This window comes from Colobus angolensis, unplaced genomic scaffold (genome assembly GCF_000951035.1).
Source record: "Colobus angolensis palliatus isolate OR3802 unplaced genomic scaffold, Cang.pa_1.0 Scaffold186, whole genome shotgun sequence".
Lineage (NCBI taxonomy): Eukaryota > Metazoa > Chordata > Mammalia > Primates > Cercopithecidae > Colobus > Colobus angolensis.
The window spans coordinates 3,813,294-3,832,630 of NW_012114999.1; the positions used below are offsets into that span (position 1 = coordinate 3,813,294).

Consider the following 19,337-nt stretch of genomic DNA (forward strand, 5'->3'; position numbering starts at 1 on the left):
GTTTCCCGGTGCTTGGTTCAGAAGCTGCTAGGCATATGGCTATGGCTTAGTGTGGCTTTCCTGGGAGCAGTCTCTCTGGAGCCTAGCTCCCACCTGCTGTGGGCATGTTACAAGACTCTGGGCTCAGGAGGGTGAGGCCCAAAGCCCTCTTCTCCAAGTGGGCCTTAGTGCTCAATCCTTTGAGGTAAGGCCCGGTAAGCAGCTGCCATGTTAAATTGGACTCTGAAGTGCTTCCTGATGTGAAATTTCAGTGCCTTCTGGGAGAGGAAAGTAATGTTTGTTGAATGAATTATTGCATGAGAAAGGGAGGGAAAGTTATATAAGGGTACTCAGGCAATTAGGAACTCCTGCAAGGCAATCGAGTGCTCAGTGTGAATGACTTTGACTTCCTCCTAAGTGTGCAGCTCCTGAAGACAAGAATACCAGCCACTCACTGGCACTTACTAGATACCGGGTACTGTGCTACTTTACGTGTTTTAACTAATCCATAGCCTCACAAAGTAGCCTGTGTAGTATTTTTTAAATAGATGATAATACTTTGGTTCAGAGAGCTTAAGTAGTAACCTGACCTAGGTTAGACAGGAGGAAAGTAACAGAGCTGACTCTTGAGGTTTTGAAGACCCAGTAAGTCATTTTCTCTTCCTTGTCCAAGTTCTGAATAATTGTGAGATGCAAGAGTCAAACAGATGAAGATTTAAAATATCACCTTGAATACGAAATCATCTGATTGGAAAATTACCACAGGAACAGCTGTAGGCAAGTCGGTTGTTAATGTTTTACCCCTGAATCAGAATGACCAACCCACCCTTTACCAGGCCCATCCAACAAGGTGAACCTCTCTATGGATCTGAGAAAGTAGGTTCCTGGTGACAGGTGGTTCCTGAAAGAGAGTGAGGAAGGGCCTGAGCCCGCGTGCACTCTGCTGCTCCCTCCAAATTTTCCCAGTCCCTTAAGTTCACCTCCTTCCCTGAAACAAATGAGAGGCATTAGCCTAAAGGAAGTCTCTGACCACAGAAACCCAAAGCCAGGGAAATCAAGACTAGCACCACACTGGGATTTAAACCCAGGTTTTCACCAGTCCACTAAGGCACTCCTTCCACAGGGTAGGGACTCGGAACCCCAGAACTTTAGAGATCATGAAACAGCCTCCCCTCATAATAGCGGAATCTGGGGTCCAGAGGGCTTGAATGCCTCAACCAGGTTACACAGTGGGCAGAGCTCATTCAGATTCCCTTCCCTATCCTGCATCTTCTCTTCCCTTGCCCTTCTGAGCCTCCTGGAGGACAGACAGGTGTGTCACTTTACACTGTATGTCTACATGAGCTGCCCTGGGGTACCTTTTGGCGGAACTCTATGTAGATCTCCCCCATCTCTTGGGCAGCATGGAAGACAGGCCCATGCTCATGGCGGCAGAAGGGTGAGGAACATTTGCATCCTGGAAATTTTGGGGTCTCACCTTTTATTAATGGTAGCAAAGGCAACTGGGACTGTTTCCAACAACACTAGTTTAAAAGGTCAGCTGATCCAAGGAGTCACCATTTCTGTAAATCTGAGCCTTCTTTTACAAGTCTGAACCCCATGTGGAACATGAAGCAACCCCTTTGTGTTCTTTGTGCCTTCCTGTCATGACATGTTCTAGGTACACTGGAAATATGCTGAGGGAGACCGCCCAGGTTTTTAACTTTAAGAAATCCACCTTTGAATCAGCACATCCAGTTTCCTCATAAAGGAGGAAGCACATGACATGTGAATACACTGTGTTCTGATGAGCAGTGTTCGGATGTGGGGATCTGGCAGCTCAGGCTGACTCCTCCTATGCCCTCCCACCCACAGGTTAGTGTGTGCGGTGGGCACCACGCTGCCTGGGCTAGGCTGGGCCAGGCCGTCATCTGTGATCACAGCTAGGCAAGGGCTAGGTGGGGAGGTGCCTCAGAGTGGAAAAGGGAACTTTCCAACCTAAGTTGTCAACATTACCCCCAGTGCTCAAGAAATGTGAAGAGGATAGATTAGCTTCAACGTTTCCCAAATTCACTTAGTGTGGAAAATGAAATGAAACCATTAAGTAGCTCCTATCCCCAATGTCCTCTTCCCTTAGGACCGAGAGCAAGATTCTTTGGGGCATTTCTCTTTGTCTGGAACAGTTGTTGTCCGAGGGGTCTAACTGCCCACTTTGAAGTCCACACTCTTCTAAGCAAGGCAGTGACTGTGGGCACATTCCTTAGCTGTCATTCTTATTTGTCCTAAGGCATTGGGACTTGTTGGGGCAAGGAAGTGATGATTGGCCAGAGACTAGAGAATGCATTCATAAAAAGAAAAAAGCATATGAAAGGAGATGTGAGTCACTGTGACTGAAGGAATACATGCCACTTTGATTTAACATTCACTAAGTCATGTCCTGCTACAAGCAGGACTCCCATGATACCCCAGGCCATGACCACCTGAGTCTCATCTTTGAATGACTTCCACATGCTACGAAGAGCAGCCACAGATTCAGATGTACAGATAATATTGTATCATGTCTCTCAATCTAATTTCTAACTTTGAGCTCTCATTCCACTGGACGGGTGGAAAACTTAATTTGTTATTCTTGAGCTATTCCCTCCTTGGGGATATATGAGGTTTCAGGTGTCCCCAGACATTAGTAGATATACGTTGCCCTTGAGACATCATCTTCCCATCTTTATGGCTCCTCAGGCCCTGCTTGGGAAGTAGGAATCTTTTACCTATGGTCACCCATGGTCCTATCTGCCTTGATATGCTAGCACTAGGTGACAACTGTCCTGGTCACCTAGAAGCCCCATGTCTCTGGTACCCCCTCATTCCCAGGCAAACCAGGAACCTGGGAGTGGTCATAGAAGATCCTTGCCACTTCTCCAAACTGTGTTTTAAAAAAAGGTGAGGGGCAGACCTGGACAAGACCCATAGACTTTTGTTTCCTCCTCCTCCAGCCCAGGAGAGTATCATTTTCTAATGTGAGGCTGGAGGAAACCTGCACACTCGCCTGCTGCTCCAAGGTGTTTGGTCTATATTGAGAAACCTCCTTCTTCACCTTTTCCCCGGTAGGTAAGGGCTTAAAGAGCCTAAATTTTGGAAAACAAAAGCCAGTGAGAATTGAAGACTGGATGTCTTCTTGCCTCCACTCCCCACCTGGCCCCCTAACCTTAACTGGGGGAATGAGCACAGAGCCTGAGTCCTGCTTGAATGGGGAATGTGGAGAGAAGAGAAAGGAGAAAATACACAATGGGGAGAAACAGAAGCAAAGAGAGCGAAGCCAACCATCACACATGTCTTGGGGTGGCTGGACATTCCTCCTTCCATTGAGAGTCCCATCTCTACAGACATTTGAGAAACAAGTTTGTGAAAAGTAGAAGAGGAAGTGGCTAAGAGAATTTTGCTTCAAATAGCTTTCTTATCTAGGTGGGGTGATAAAGTTCCCAAAAGTTTTGGCAAGTGGATCCAGGTTTGACAGTGTTTCAAGTGGTTTCCTCTTCTCTCTCTTGCCTTCTATGGAATGCCTCAGTTGGCATGGGTGGGGTAGAGAGAGCATTTGCTAGACTTGCATTCATCCCAGGAACAAGGCAGCTGAGGTTGAATGACTTCATCAGGATGCACCCCAGTGCGGGTGGAGAGGGGTGCTCTGGGTATGTGCCATGCCCACATCTCACTTCCATCAAAGCAACAACAGAGAAACTTGGTTAGGCCTCAAAGAACGCGAGGCTCCTGACCTCACTTAGTGCCCTGTCCCCAGGCCCCAGCCTGGAGCTTGGCCAAAGCAGACCTTCCACGTGTGTCCGTGGATTGAAGAATGAGTATGAGGACCTGAGCAGCCTCAGTATCAGCCCTGGGTTCATGCTGCCTCCACACAGCTTTTTAATATATACCAAAAGGAACAGGGAGGTAATAAAGGAAAAAGAAATACTAGCTCAAAGGAGCTGCCCTGTCTTGTTGGACCTGCTCTAACCACACTTAGAACTGACTGCAAGGGAAACTACTTCCTGAGCAGAAGATCCAGTGGAGAGAGGAGGCTAAAATGGGAGGGACAAATAGTCTTTGAGGTTCAGAAAGAAAGCATCTGTCATGCTACAAAGCCACAGTAATGAAAATGGTGTGGTGCTGGCATAAACATAGATACACTGTGCTACATAGATCTATAGACCATGTGAACAGAATAAGAAGCACAGAAATAGTGCCTTGCATATATGGTCAAATGATTTTTGGCAAAGATGCCAAGACCACACAATGGGGAAAGGACAGTCTCGTCAACAGATGATCTTGGGAAAGCTGGATATCCACAAGTAAAAGAATGAAGTGGGACCCTTACCTTATATGGGAAAATTAAAACGAACTAAAGACCTAAAAGACCTAAAACTGTACAACTTTTAGAATAAAACACAGGAGAAAAGTGTCAGAACATTGGATTTGGCAGTGATTGCTTGGATATGACACCAAAAGCACAGGCAACACAATAAAAAGTAGACAAATGGGACCACATCAAACTTAAAAACTTCTACACATCCAAGAAAAGAGAGTGAAAATCATCCTACAGAATGGGAGAAAATAACTGTAAACTATATATGCTAAGAAGTTACTGTCCAAAATACATAAGGAACTTCTTCTACAATTTAACAACAACAACAAAAATAACCCGATTTAAAAATGGGCAAAGGACGGCCGGGCGTGGTGGCTCACACCTGTAATCCCAGCACTTTGGGAGGCTGAAGCAGGCAGATCATGAGATCAGGAGTTCGAAACCAGCCTGACCAACATGGTGAAACCCCATCTCTACTAAAAATACAAAAATTAGTCAGGCGTGGTGGTGCATCCCTGTAATCCCAGCTACTTGGGAGGCTGAGACAGGAGAACAACTTGAACCTGGGAGGCGGAGGTTGCGGTGAGCTGAGATCATGCTATTGCTCTCCAGCCAGGGTGACAGAGTGAGACTCCATCTCAAAAAAAAAAAAAAAAAGGGTGGGTGCCGTGGTTCATGCCTGTAATCCCAGCACGTTGGAAGGCCGAGGCAGGCAGATCACAAGGTCAGGAGATCAAGACAATCCTGGCTAACATGATGAAACCCCATCTCTACTAAAAATACAAAAAATTAGTCAGATGTGGTGGCAGGCGCCTGCAGTCCCAGCTACTTGGGAGGCTGAAGCAGGAACCTGGGAGGTGGAGCTTGCAGTGAGTCGAGATTGAGCTACTTGCACTCCAGCCTGGGTGACAAAGTGAGACTCCATCTCAAAAAAAAAAAAAAAAGGCAAAGGACTTGAAGAGACATTTCTTTAGAGAAACTATACAAATAGCCAATACGAAAAGACACTGAGCATCACTAATCATTAGGAAAATGTAAATCAAAACTGCCATATATCACCTCACACCCATCAGGATGACCACTATCAAAAGAACAGAAAATAAGTGTTGGTGAGGATATGGAAAAGTTGGAACCCTGTGCACTGTTGGTGGAAATGTAAAATGTAACTGTTGTGGAAAACAGTATGGAGTTTCCTCAAAAAATTAAAAATGGGTCTATAATACTATATGATCCAACAGTTCTGTTTCTGAGTGTATAGTCAAAAGAAGCAGGATCTCAGAGTTATTTGCACACCGGTGTTCATCACAGCATCCTCTCAATTGTCAAGAGGTGGAAGCACCCCAAGTGTCCTCAGCAGATGAATGGATAAAGAAAATGTGATATAGCCATACAGTAGAATATTATGTAGCCAAGTGTATTTCTTCTTTTCCTTAAAAAAAGAAGAAAATCCTGTCATATGCTACAACATAGATGAACCCCAAGGACATTATGCTAAAGTAAATAAGCCAGTCACAAAAGGACAAATACTGTATGATTCCATTCAGTATTTCCAATCATCCATACAGTAAGATTTCTCTCTCAGCCTCAATACTGATTCCACTCATACAGTTTGTCTCCTCTTACTGTATTTGTCAAAGACAGTATTTTGACTACTTTAGATACTTCAAATGCTGAATGTAGTAGTCAAAACACTATCTTTGACAAATACAGTAAAAGGAGATATACTGTATGAAAAAAATCATGCAGTATTTGAAGTATCTAAAGTAGTCAAAAATCATGGAAACACAATGTTTAAAGGGCCCTGGGGCTAGGGAGAGGGGAAATTAGTGTTTAGTGGTTATAGAGTTTCAATGTTGCAAAATGAGAACGTTCTAGAGCTCTGTTGCAACAATGTGAATATACTTAACACTACTGAACGCTGCAGTTAAAAATGGCTAAGATGGTAAATTCAATGTTCTACTTTTTTTTTTTTAATGACCAAAAAAAAAAAAAAAAATGCTGGTGTGGTGGCATACACCTGTAGTCACAGTTACTCGGTAGGCCAAGGCGAGAGAATTGTTGGAGCACAGGAGTTCAACGCCAGCCTGGGCAATGTCACAAGACCTCGCCTCCAGAGAAAGAAAAGATGTATTATTACAGTGAATGTCTCTGAAACAAATGCCTTTAAATTATAAAGGTTTTTCTCTGCAAGGTGGACGAAGCTGTGTTACCAAACAATAGTTATTCCCAGCAGCCAGTGACTTTGGATTTCTGGCCAGGCTCTCTGTCACCAGGCCTTCCCCAAGCAGCCTGGCAGGGCGGCTCTGGCTTCCCCACCCCTAGGCTCCCCAACCATGTGCTTGTGGAGGGGCATGCACCTGACTTGAAATGATCTCCCCAAAACATAGAACACATGAAAAACACGAATGTTCCAATTTCTGCTCTCCACCTCTCTGCCACCATTTCCTCAGTTCTGGGCTTCAAATCAGAGAAGGTTGACATTCTCTTAAGAACCAATCGGCCAGACGTGGTAGCTCATGCCTGTAATCCCAGCACTTTGGGAGGCCGAGGCAGGCGGATCATAAGGTCAGCAGATCAAGACCATCCTGGCTAGCATGGTAAAACCCCATCTCTACTAACAATACAAAAATATAGCCGGGCGTGATGCCGGACACCTATAGTCCCAGCTACTCAGGAGACTGAGGCAGGAGAATGGCGTGAACCCGGGAGGCAGAGCTTGCAGCAAGCCGAGATCGTGCCACTGCAGTCCAACCTGGGCAACAGAGCAAGACTTCGTCTCAAAAAAAAAAAAAAGAACCAACCTTCTAAAGTCTGTAAGTCCCATAGACATCCACTGAGTTGGCCCAGTATGCCGGGCAGCATGGTAAACATTTGGCATACACAGTCTCCGTTTGTCTTCTCTAGGACTCTGTGTATTAGGTAGGTGTTATCTCCATTGTTCAAATGAGGAAACTGAGCCCCAGAGGATGAAGAGCATGTCCAGGGTGACAGCACTACTATGTGGTCATCCTCGTGACTCCAACAGCTGTGGCCCACTGGCTTTGCTGTGCTGCCTGGAGTTCCTTGCCAAGGCTAAGGGTAAGGAGGAGGAAACCAGGGAGTGGCGCTCACTAATAGCGACAAGCCCGTCTATGTCATCTTCCTTCTGAGAAAGCCTGAAGTCAGTAGCAGCCCAAGCATTCCCCATCCTCTGTGTTTCCCATGTCACAGGTCCACTGTTTAATTTTGCCTTCTAGAAAACCAGGCCTTGCCTCTGATTTGCTCCCTTCCACCACTGATTATGCACAGGTCAAATGGGAATAAAGGATGTAGCAGCACTCCAACTGGGAAAGAGCTTGGGGGATGAAGGTGACACTTCCACACGGTCCTCTAACTTGGACCTGCCTCTTCATTAGGAATCATCGTTCTGGTGGGCTTTCTCCGCAGAGTGCAGAGCTTTGCTGGCAGATCAGTGAAGGATCAAGTCCAGCAAGATGCTGTTGCCTAATGTGGCCTTTCCTGAATTTGTGGGAGGACAAGGCTTATCTAACACAAAGAGCACTGGCTGTGAGCACCTGATTCCTGTTCCATCTTTGTCACTTCCTCTACCTGGTCGAGATTGCCAATTCCTCATTGGTGAAATGAGAGCATTTTTCTAGGTGATATCTAGGATGCCTTTTAATCAGTACATTCTGCTGAAAGAACAAAGGGATCAATCAATTGAATTTGGGTTTCATAGGAAAAAATATTATTCAGAAGATATTCTTGGTTTGCCAGAGCATCTTTTTTTTTTTTTTTTTTTTTTTTTGAGACGGAGTCTCGCTCTGTCGCCTGGGCTGGAGTGCAGTGGCCGGATCTCAGCTCACTGCAAGCTCCGCCTCCCGGGTTCACGCCATTCTCCTGCCTCAGCCTCCCGAGTAGCTGGGACTACAGGCGCCAGCCACCTCACCCGGCTAGCTTTTTGTAATTTTTAGTAGAGACGGGGTTTCACCGTGTTAGCCAGGATGGTCTCGAACTCCTGACCTCGTGATCCACCCGTCTCGGCCTCCCAAAGTGCTGGGATTACAGGCTTGAGCCACCGCGCCCGGCCCAGAGCATCTTTCTTTATCTATTCAACAAATATTAGCCCCACAGAGAGGCCAGGGATCAGAAGGCATTTCAGCAGAGAGAACCGCATCTGGGAGTGGAGGAACCACTGGGGCCTTCCAGGATGGTGTGAATGCAATGGTCCACAGCAGGTGTGTGAAGGGGCAGGCACGGTGGCAGTGCTGCATACACCTCATTAAGAAACAAAGACTAGGCCGGGTGCAGTGACTCATGCCTATAATGCCAGCACTTTGGGAGGTCAAGTTAGGCAGACAGCTTGAGCTCAGGAATTCGAGACCAGCCTGGGCAATATGGCGAGAACCCATCTATACAAAAAGCTACACAAAATTTGGCAGGTGTCGTGGCGCATGCCTGTATTCCCAGCTACTCGGGAGGCTGAAATGGGAGAATCACCTGAGCCTGGGAGGAGGTTGAGGCTGTAGTGAGCCATGATTGAGCCACTATACTCCAGCCTGGGTGTCAGAATAAGACCCTGTCTCACACAAAGCAAACAAAAACAACTTAGACATAGAGACTTTCATCATCAAAGAGCCTATAAATGTTCAAAACCCTGGCAAAGTCAGAATAATGAAACTCACTAAAATCAGGATGCAGGAGAAAGCGTGAGAGGACTCATCTTTCTTATCTACACTGCCTAAACTTAAAACCCTATGTTAAAAAAACAGGAAGTACTCTAACTTCCTAATGTTTCAGAAAACTGTTTTAAAACCTACGTCTTGTGTGTGAAGGTGCAATTTGCCTGAAATTTGGGTATTTCTTCAGTGTCAGTTTAGTTTCATTTTCTTTTGTTGAAGTCAAATGAACATTTGTCCTTTTATTTAAAGTACCACGGAGAGGGTGAGTTCATTATTGTAGCGCATGCTCAGTGTATCCGGCCTTCCTTTCTTCCTCTGTGTATATTCACAGAGGGGTGCTGGGGTGAGGGCCAGGCAATGTTAGCAGTGGTTATTTCTAAGGGGTGGGATCACAGTGACTTTCTTGCTTCTTTGTCTCTGTGTTGTTTGATTTTTTTTATGATAAGCATGGAAATAATAAAGCCATTCTAAAAATTAAGCAAAAAGAAAAGTTTTAAAAGAGCAAACAAAACAGCACAGCCCTGTTCCTGGCTTCATAGGCAGCTCTCATATTTGTCCTTTCTTCTTCCACCCCACCTCCCACCTGGCGGCAGCCCCAGGGGACTGGCTGGTTTCCCTCCTCACCATCTCATTGGATGTTTGTTTGCATCCTGGTGACCGGTACATTCCTGAAGGGATCTGAACGGTAAATGCAGGGCCCTGGAAGGCCCAGAGGCTGTGCACTGCCTCACTCCACATATGTTTGTGATAAAAACAGGGCTCAAGATGAAACTGGTCTAGGACGGTTCCTGCCAGTTTTACTGTAGGTCCAAGGAAGGCCCCTGGATGTATGGGGATGTATCTGGACTCAGATTTCACTGTAATTTTTTTAGTTCTGAGGAAAGTATGAATGCCAGTGTTATTTATTCACTGTCCAGTTTCTCAAGTTTGTTTTAGTAGTTCTTGCTTTGAGAATAAATATCGGAATTCTGTGAGGAAGGCATTCCAGAAATAAAGCTGGCTATTCATGGCATGGTTTTCGGCAAATACCTTCCCTCCACTACGGAGGGAAACTCTGTTTACCTTTTTGAAGCGTCGGCAGAAACCCAGATTCATAGTTCTGCCACCAAAAGAAGAAAGCAGTTGAGTTCAGTGAGAGGACAGACTCAGCTGATGATGGACAAAGGGCTGAGCTGTGCTGGCTAAGCATTTGATTTCAGGAGTAAAAAAACACTCTTTCTATGTTAAAGCTACAATTAACATTCTTGGATAGCTCTCAAAGTAACTTAGAGAGGTAATCTAGATTTTCTCTTACCTAAAAGGACACTTAAATCTCATTTGCTTCAATAATTAGAATTTTCTATAAAATAAGGATAATACCAGCCAGGCGCAGTGGCTCATGCCTATAATCCCAACACTTTGGGAGGTCGAGGTGGGCGGATCACATGAGGTCAGCAGTTTGAGACCAGCCTGGCCAACGTGGTGAAACCCCGTCTCTACTAAAAATACAAAAATTAGCCAGGTGTGGTGGTGGGTGCCTGTTGTCCCAATTACTCAGGAGGCTGAGGCAGGAGAGTCAGTTGAACCCTGGAGTACAACTGCGCCATTGCACTTTAGCCTGGGTGACAGAGTGAGACTCCCTCACACACACACACACACACACACACACAAAGGCCTCAGGGAATAATACAACCCACGGTGATTGTTTCACTGAGTTGTGGTGAAAACAGATGAGATCTAATGAGATGATGATCTGAGGGTGGCTGGCCACGAAGCACAAACATAAAGCATCATGGAACATTGGAGTTGGTGGATGTCTTTTCCAAGCAGCAAAGTGAGGGCCTTTGAGAAATGCTGTGATTTGGTGGAAGCCGTTCCGCAAGTCTTTGGAGGCAACATGGCTGGAATCCAGCCTCTTTCCACTGAGCCATCCTGCCACATCCTCAGCTGTTTTCAATGGTGCATCTCATGAGAACACCACTTTGTTATTTTGAACTTTCGGGGAGAAAAAGCACAAAGTACAGCCCAAAGTAAATGTTTTCCAGCATATGGGCCTTAATGAGTTAGAGGTCTACTTCATGGAAAACGGACGCAACATCTATGACCTGTGTGGGACCGGGGGCACACTACTTTACCTCTCTGTGCTTTAGTTTCCTTAACTACCTCATCGGGTTGGAGTTAAGAGGACTAAATGAGTGAATGTGTTTGGGGAGAGGTAGCATAGAGCCTGGCACATAGTATGTGATAGATTAATGCCGTTATTATTTATTATTTACACACAAAAGTTGCACACCTGCCTACTGACTGCAAAAGAAAAAGGCCACAGATGGAAATTAGAAAGTTGTAGCTACCGTTAGGTCTGTGCCAAGGCATTTGGGATATATCACTAAGGCATCCACCGAGGTAGGGGTGGAGGGGAGCCAGAGTGCCCTGGAGGAGTTACTATGCCTAACGCTCCTATTTTCTCCCGAGAACTCACGGTCTTTGGGCCTAGCCCCTGGCTTATGACTGCTGACTGCTGGCAGGTTGGTGTGCTCAATGGCTGCATGGCCACACAGCATTTCTACCCAACTCCAGCAGAGCCCCGCAGGCATTGTGAAGGTGCTTGGGGAGTCTCCTAGGCTTGAATAGGAATGAGCCTTGAAAGGTGCAGAGCTTCGTGGCTCAGCAGAAGATGGTGATGAGGGAGATCTGACCTGAACTTCCCCAGGGCAGCCTGGGAGAGCTTCCAGAGGCACAGGCTGAAAATCATGAGTCCTCCTGAAACTTCCTTTTTTTTTTTTTTTTTTTTTGAGACGGAGTCTCGCTCTGTCGCCCAGGCTGGAGTGCAGTGGCCGGATCTCAAATCACTGCAAGCTCTGCCTCCCGGGTTTACGCCATTCTCCTGCCTCAGCCTCCCCAGGAGCTGGGACTACAGGCGCCCGCCACCTCACCCGGCTAGTTTTTCATATTTTTTAGTAGAGACGGGGTTTCACCGTGTTAGCCAGGATGGTCTCGATCTCCTGACCTCGTGATCCGCCCGTCTCAGCCTCCCAAAGTGCTGGGATTACAGGCTTGAGCCACCGCGCCCGGCCTTGAAACTTCCTTTCACTGCCCTTGCTCCACACTGTGTCAGCCCCACCCACCGAGGGCTGACCCCCGACTCTTGCAGACGTGTTTCCCATTTCTCCTCTGCTCGGGCTCCCCAGTGCCTGCTGGTACGCTCACGTCTGTGGCTCACATTGCTGGCTCCTGCTGCTGCCTCCTACCCTGCTGGAGACAGGCAGCATTGGGGCCAGCTCACATGCCACTTCCATGAAGCCTTCCCTGATCTCTCCTGCTGGGCCTTCTCTTCCCCTCTCCCTCCAGCTTGTGGTTCTGCTCTTTGTGGCCCTCACATGTGCACTTGTGCTATGTATTTCATTGTTTTGAAGCCCTCACAGCCACCCAGGGCCGTCCTCATTGTGTTCGTCCCCCAGTGCTTCTCAGCCACTTGGGACAGTCCCAGGTGACCAGTCCATTAAAGTCTGAAAACTAATCCACCTGTACCGGGAGGGAGTCTTTAATCCCAAGCAAGGGAATGAGAATTGGGATCTAATATTGAGGTACTACCACCGCCAACTTGGGATCCTTCCTCATATCTATCTTGTGTGTTTATAGCTTCAATTTCAAGACAGAAATATCCACCCATCTGTTTTGTGACACTAAAGAAGTATGCACACTGAATTTTGGGGATAAATCAAAAGCCGAATGCCACTACCTCCTGCTTACTTGTTTAAAGGTTAGCCTTTAGGATCTCTTAACTTCCACAACCAATAAAACCTGTTTCCTAATCCTTATTATGGCCAATCATTTCCACATATTGTTAAGAGTTTGCAGATTACCTTGGCACGTTAATCCTGAGTTCTGTCATCCCAGGCAGATACAAATGCTCAGAACAAGGACTTAACGATGAAAATGTTAGTGCAATCCATCTTCCAGCTGCCTGACAAGCAGCTTCTATTCAGAATAAGTATAAATTAGCTAATGCTGAAGCAGCAGAAATGTTTAATCCATATCCTGCGTCTTGAGTGATTCCTCCCTCCTCCCCCTATTCATTCAGATGTTAATTCTAGATCTCTCTGTTGCACTCAGGGTTGAATCTGGTAAAATGCTGGTGGTGTGGTACCTGCAGGAAGGCATATATAATTTCTCTATCAGAGTGGTTTTAATGCCCTCTTTCAGTGGGCCTGATATGTAAGAAAAGATAAATGCTTACAGGCCCCAAAACTCTTTGGAGTCAACACATGCATGAGAACGTATAATATCTTTTTAACTTTTAATCATTTTAGCCAAAGAACGAAATCTGTTTTTACTGCTTATGAGAGATGGTGCTAAATTAAATACGAGGCAGCGATCTGCAGAAAAAGAAGTCCCCACAAAAACAGTGCTTCCCTGTGGGAAGCAAGAAGCACTTTAGAAAGTTTAGAGTGGGGAAGTGATGGGGTGGTGGGCTGGAGACGGCCTGAATGAAGAGAGGAGGCAGAGACAGAGGCTGAGCGGCACATGGTGGAGTTGCCGTAACAAAGTAAGATGATGCTGGGGACTGGCATGTGGTCTGAAAAAGCCCTTTCCTGGATCCCTGTGCGTGTGAGGGATTAAAGCCGACAGGTAAAGCAACCACAGACCCCCGCCACACCTCCTCAGGTGCTTAAAGAGTTGCTTCTGTGTTCCCAGTTGTAAATGAGATCATCTTTGGTGATGTCTGGATGATAATAACCACTCTTTATTACACATTTTCTGTGTGCTTTACAGGGAGTATGTTCTTTAATCCTCCCAACATCCCTTTGCGGTAGGTGCTGTAAGTCATTTTATAGATGAGGAAATTGAGGTCTTAGAGAGGTTAGATCATTTGTCCAAGACCAACAGCTAGTCAGTGGTAGAACTGGGTTTTGAGCGCAGAGACAGTCTGGCTGCAGAGCCTGTGCTTACCGTAACCACCATGCTTTTAAATAGCAATTTTTCCTAATGAAAATTGATAGTGTAATGTCCAGAAGGTTAGAATTAAAAAAATAAAAATAAAAAGGTCTCTGTCTCATGGATTCACCAGGGGACCTGGGGGAAATGCCCTTGATCTCGGTTTCCAGTCTGTAAAGGAACAATTATGCCATTCTTCACCCACCCTTCCTACAGATGTGCTCTGAGGATGAATGAATAGATTGGTCATCAGGGCTTTGAAAACCCAAGATGATTGAAGATGCCTAGTTAAATAATATAAGTAAATGAGTTTCCACATCCCTGCACAAGGCTCAGGCCCCCACACTGGAGCAGCTTTCCAGCAACAGCTGGTTTGAGATTTTCAAAGCAAATTTCACGCACATTCTGTGTAAGTCCAAAACCAAAAGTTCTTTGTGGAATACTATTAAGGCATTTTTGCAGGAAATTCATCTGATGTCTGACTGAAAATCTCTAAGGCAAGCATGGTGCTGTTATGGGATATGGTTTCCAGCCTTTTGTCTTTTTTTTTTTTTTTTTTGACATGGAGTCTTGCTCTGTCGCCCAGGCTGGAGTGCAGTGGCGCGATCTTGGCTCACTGCAACCTCTGCTTCCTGGATTCCAGTGTTTCTCCTGCCTTCCCAGTAGCTGGGGTTATAGGCATGTGCCACCACGCCCAACTATTTCTTTTTGTATTTTTAATAGAGACAGGGTTTCACCATGTTGGTCAGGCTGGTCTTGAACTCCTGACCTCATGATCTGCCCCCAACCCCGGCCTCCCAAAGTGCTGGGATTACAGGCATGAGCCACCGCACCCAGCTCAGACTTTTGTCTTTAAGAACTAAACATTCTTCTGTCGTTGGCCTTGAAGAGGGAGTTTGGTAAACTGGGTCAGTTAATTCCGCTCCCTTAATCCTATACTTGTTAGTGGTCTTCATCTCTTCTACTTACTCTATTAGGCCCCGCACCATGGCAGGCTGATTACTGCAGTAGACTCCACACTGATTACCTTGTGATGTGTTTGAAGGGGTGTACAAAAGGGTTAATTTGTGTATCATGAAATAAGCAGCTTTCATCCTTTATCCAAACCAAAAGGAATGACAACAACCCAAGCAGGTAGTATTCTCGTGTATTTTCCCAGGAAAGTTATAAATTCTTGTTGTAATCTGCAATGCAAGTAGCATTTTTAAAGATTTCAAGAGGCATAAATGGTCTTGAAAGGTAGTCATAAGGGGAAGGTATTTTGCAAAAAAATGACCTGAGAAATCATCTCACGTGAACATAAATCACACACATGATTTGCCATGGCAGCACTTTGGGAGGCCGAGACGGGCGGATCACGAGGTCAGGAGATCGAGACCATCCTGGCTAACATGGTGAAACCCCGTCTCTACTAAAAAATACAAAAAACTAGCCGGGCGAGGTGGCAGGCGCCTGTAGTCCCAGCTACTTGGGAGGCTGAGGCAGGAGAATGGTGTAAACCCGGGAGGCGGAGCTTGCAGTGAGCTGAGATCTGGCCACTGCACTCCAGCCCGGGCAAAACAGTGAGACTCCGTCTCAAAAAAAAAAAAAAAAGAAAGTATCCAAAATCAGGAAATCAAGAGTCCATCGAATAGTTGTTTATAAGAGCAACACATTTGAAAGAGTCAACATGTCCCAGCTACACACATGCATGTATACATGCACATATGTGCATCCCAGAATATGCATTAAAATTAAAATTATAAAAGCCATGTGGTAACATAGAAATGCTTATTATACAAAGAAAAAAGACACATAATCATGACACCATACCAGTTACACTGTATATTTTTTATTTCTAGCTTTGTTTGTTTTTTTTTTTTTTGAAACAGAGTTTCACTGTTGTTGCCCAGGCTGGAGTGCAATGGCACAATCTTGGCTCACCGCAAACTCCGCCTCCTGGGTTCAAGCAATTCTCCTGCCTCAGCCTCCTGAGTACCTGGGATTACAGGCATGCACCACCACGCCTGGCTAATTTTGTATTTTTAGTAGAGACAGGGTTTCTCCATGTTGCTCAGGCTGGTCTTGAACTCCTGACCTCAGGGGATCCGCCCGCCTCGGCCTCCCAAAGAGTTGGGAGTACAGGCCTAAGCCACGGCGCCTGGCCTATTTCTAGGATTTCTGTTCAGTTTGTTTTCTACTCTGCCTCTTAATTTTTCATACTGTTCTGTTTATTCCTTATGGTTACTCTTTCTTTCACTATTTTCTTAGTACCTTAAACATACCTCCCTAAATATTTTTTTTCCAGGTTGTTCTCAAGGTACAGATTCTGTTTGTTGTGCTGTTCATTTCCATGGGTCCTCTGTAAAATTTTCCTGTGAGCTCCTCCTCTTCTCCAGGGGTTGTTACCTGTAGGACTCCACTATTCCCTGGCCTGGGAGGTGGCGATGTTGCTTTGCCTTTGCAAAACCCTAGGATTTTAACTGTCCCAGGCACATAGTGGATTTCTGTACCATCTTCCTGGAATGGCTGACCGAGGTTGAACTGAGTATGAATCCTGAATTTGTTGAAGGAGCTCGCTTCCCTAGCAAGGGCCTAATTGCATGCCTGTTGCACCTTTGGGTTCAGCTCTCACAAACCATTAGATCCTGCTTGCTTTCTGGTACCTAAACTTCCTGCCCTCAAACTCTATTGTGCATTAAAAAATAACTTATTGCAGGCATGGTGGCTTTCGCCTGTAATCCCAGCTACTCAGGAGGCCGAGGCACAAGAATCGCTTGAGCGCAGGAGGCAGAGGTTGCGCAGGAGGCAGAGGTTGCAGTGAGCCGAGATGGCACCACTGCACTCCAGCCTGGGCAACAGTGTGAGACTGTCTCAAAACAAAGAAGCAAACAAAACCCTTATGCTTTACCCATCATTTCCACATGTTTGTAGTGGGATATTCATATTAATCATAAGTACCTATTTATCTTTTCTATCTGCTGCAACTATATGAAAATATATATGGGTATAATCAGACTGGAAAGGACTCTGAAAATGGTATTTTTTATGGGTAGAGAGAGTAGGTTTATTGTAACTCTAGTTTGCAAACACTCTGTATTAATATATTGCCTTAAAAATATAATTATAAGAATTACCTTTTAAACAATTCTCTTCTGTTTCAGAATGCATATACTACAACTGCTATTAATGGGACAGATTTCTGTACGTCAGCAAAAGATGCATTCAAAATCTTGTCTAAGAATTCAAGTCATTTTACATCTATTAACTGCTTTGGAGACTTCATAATTTTTCTAGGAAAGGTGAGATATCTTGACTAAATAAATAAAGGAGTCTGGGATTCTGAAAATTAAGCCACACAACAATTGGTTTGAACGGGAACTGTATTTCTTGAGTACTTACTCTGTAGTGGATGCTGTGCTTCCTTATCTCATTTAATCCTCAATCCCATGAGGTATCCCTATTTTGCAGAAGAGAAAACGAAGGTTTAATAACCTTTCCAGCGTTCTACAATAGGTAGAGCCAGAATTTTAATCCTAGTGTTACTCTCTTACCTGTGATCAGTTCTACCATTCTGATTCATTCTTTTTCAGGTCTAAAATGAACATACTACTAACCTCAGAAAATGAATGTTTGTGGGTTTCTCAGTAAGAATATATGGAAAGAGTATTGAAACCTGGACTGGGCAAGGTGGCTCACATGTGTAATCCCAGTATTTTGGGAGGCTGAGGCGGGAAGATCACTTGAGGTCAGGAGTTTGAGATTAGCCTGGCCAACATAGCAAAACCCCATCTCTACTGAAAATACAAAAATTAGCTGGGCGTGGTGGCAGGTGCCTGTAATCCCAGCTACTCGGGAGGCTGAGGCAGGAGAATCACTTGAACCTGGGAGGCAGAGGTTGCAGTGAACTGAGATCACGCCACTGTACTCCAGCCTGGCAACAGAGCGAGACTCTGTCTCAAAAGAAAGGGGGGTTTTCTAAAATAAGTTTTAAAGTGAATAAGCTTATTTTGGTGTTAAGTGAAAAAACAGAATAAAAAGTTTGTGAGATATTATTACATTTATATGAATACAAAAGCTAGGCACAGATAAAATAACATATAACCTTCCTACCCACCATTAACTGGGTTTCCTTTTGATACAGCTTTTCATTTTTCCCTCTATTTCATTCTGCCAAAATTTCTGACAAGCATTCTTTACAATAGTGCACACACACGTTGCACACATGAACGTATATTAAACCGTTACTTGTAACTGACAAAAACATCTAAGCAACTGATTCATAAAGATTTTCAACAAACTCTTCTTTTGCACAGGTGTTAGTGGTGTGTTTCACTGTTTTTGGAGGACTCATGGCTTTTAACTACAATCGGGCATTCCAGGTGTGGGCAGTCCCTCTGTTATTGGTAGCTTTTTTTGCCTACTTAGTAGCCCATAGTTTTTTATCTGTGTTTGAAACTGTGCTGGATGCGCTTTTCCTGTGTTTTGCTGTTGATCTGGAAACAAATGATGGATCGTCAGAAAAGCCCTACTTTATGGATCAAGAATTTCTGGTAAGCAAACATTTCATTTCCAGTTGCAATGTCCACGCTGGCAATCTCAGTTTTGTAAAGCTGCACACACAAAAGAGGCTCATACCCAGCCTGTGTCTTCTACAGGGCTCTGAGGCCTCGACTACCCCAGAGCCTGAAAGTGGGATTTGGGCTGAACTCTCCAAGGCTGAACCCACCTCCCTTTCTGAGAACCTTCTCCCTGGAGAAGTGAAGCTGAACAAGAATGCTGATCAGATGGATTCCTAAGTAGCAGCAGCACTTCTTACCCTGGGCAGAAGATGTCCTAAACACAGTAGTTCAGGTCCCTTTGGTGCTCGTGGCATGATCTAGCCTTTTGGGTGGTCTAGAAGTTTAACAGTTGATCTTTTTCTAAAGCATTTTTGCATCTCCAAGCATGATGTTCATACCCAATCTATTAGAGAGAGCACACGTATGTGCTCTTCTGTGCCAGTATTGACAGATCTGCAATTCTCGGGCCCTTTATTAGCCCAGGCACACCAGGGTGAGAACAGCCACACCCTCAGCGGAGTGCCCATACTGTTTATATCTGGAAGTAGCAGGCAGCTGTTTGCAACAGCCTTTGCAACACAGTTGTTGCCTATTTGCCTTATCCTGGGTAGACAGGGATATTTTAACAGCTGAAGCATGTCTCATCTCTTTTCCTTGTCTGAGTTATAGATTTTCATAATTTTCTTTCATTCTGTTGCCATTAAAATTAGGTGTTAAAGCCCTTTGAGCTTGAAACAGAGCATTGAATGCACTCTTTAGTTCAGCAGCCACTCAATTTTTTAAGAACCACTTCCACAGTTTACAATTAATATATCCTCATCCTTCTCCATATAAAACATAAAAAAAAAAATTTATTTTATTTTATTTTGAGACAGTTTTGCTCTTGTTGCCCAGGCTTGAATGCAATGGCGC

At 45.0% G+C, this 19,337-nt stretch overlaps 1 protein-coding gene across 8 annotated transcripts in view; it reads left to right on the plus strand.

Moving 5' to 3' along the window:
- The window catches only part of SLC44A3 (solute carrier family 44, member 3), a 75,022-nt gene that overhangs the window by 53,932 nt on the left and 1,753 nt on the right, over nt 1-19,337 (plus strand). For all 8 annotated transcript variants that reach the window (XM_011940026.1, XM_011940023.1, XM_011940024.1 and 5 more), the window contains 2 exons: nt 17,028-17,165; nt 18,180-18,416. In XM_011940026.1, the coding sequence (XP_011795416.1) occupies nt 17,028-17,165; nt 18,180-18,416 (375 nt within the window). The remainder of the gene's footprint in view (nt 1-17,027; nt 17,166-18,179; nt 18,417-19,337) is intronic.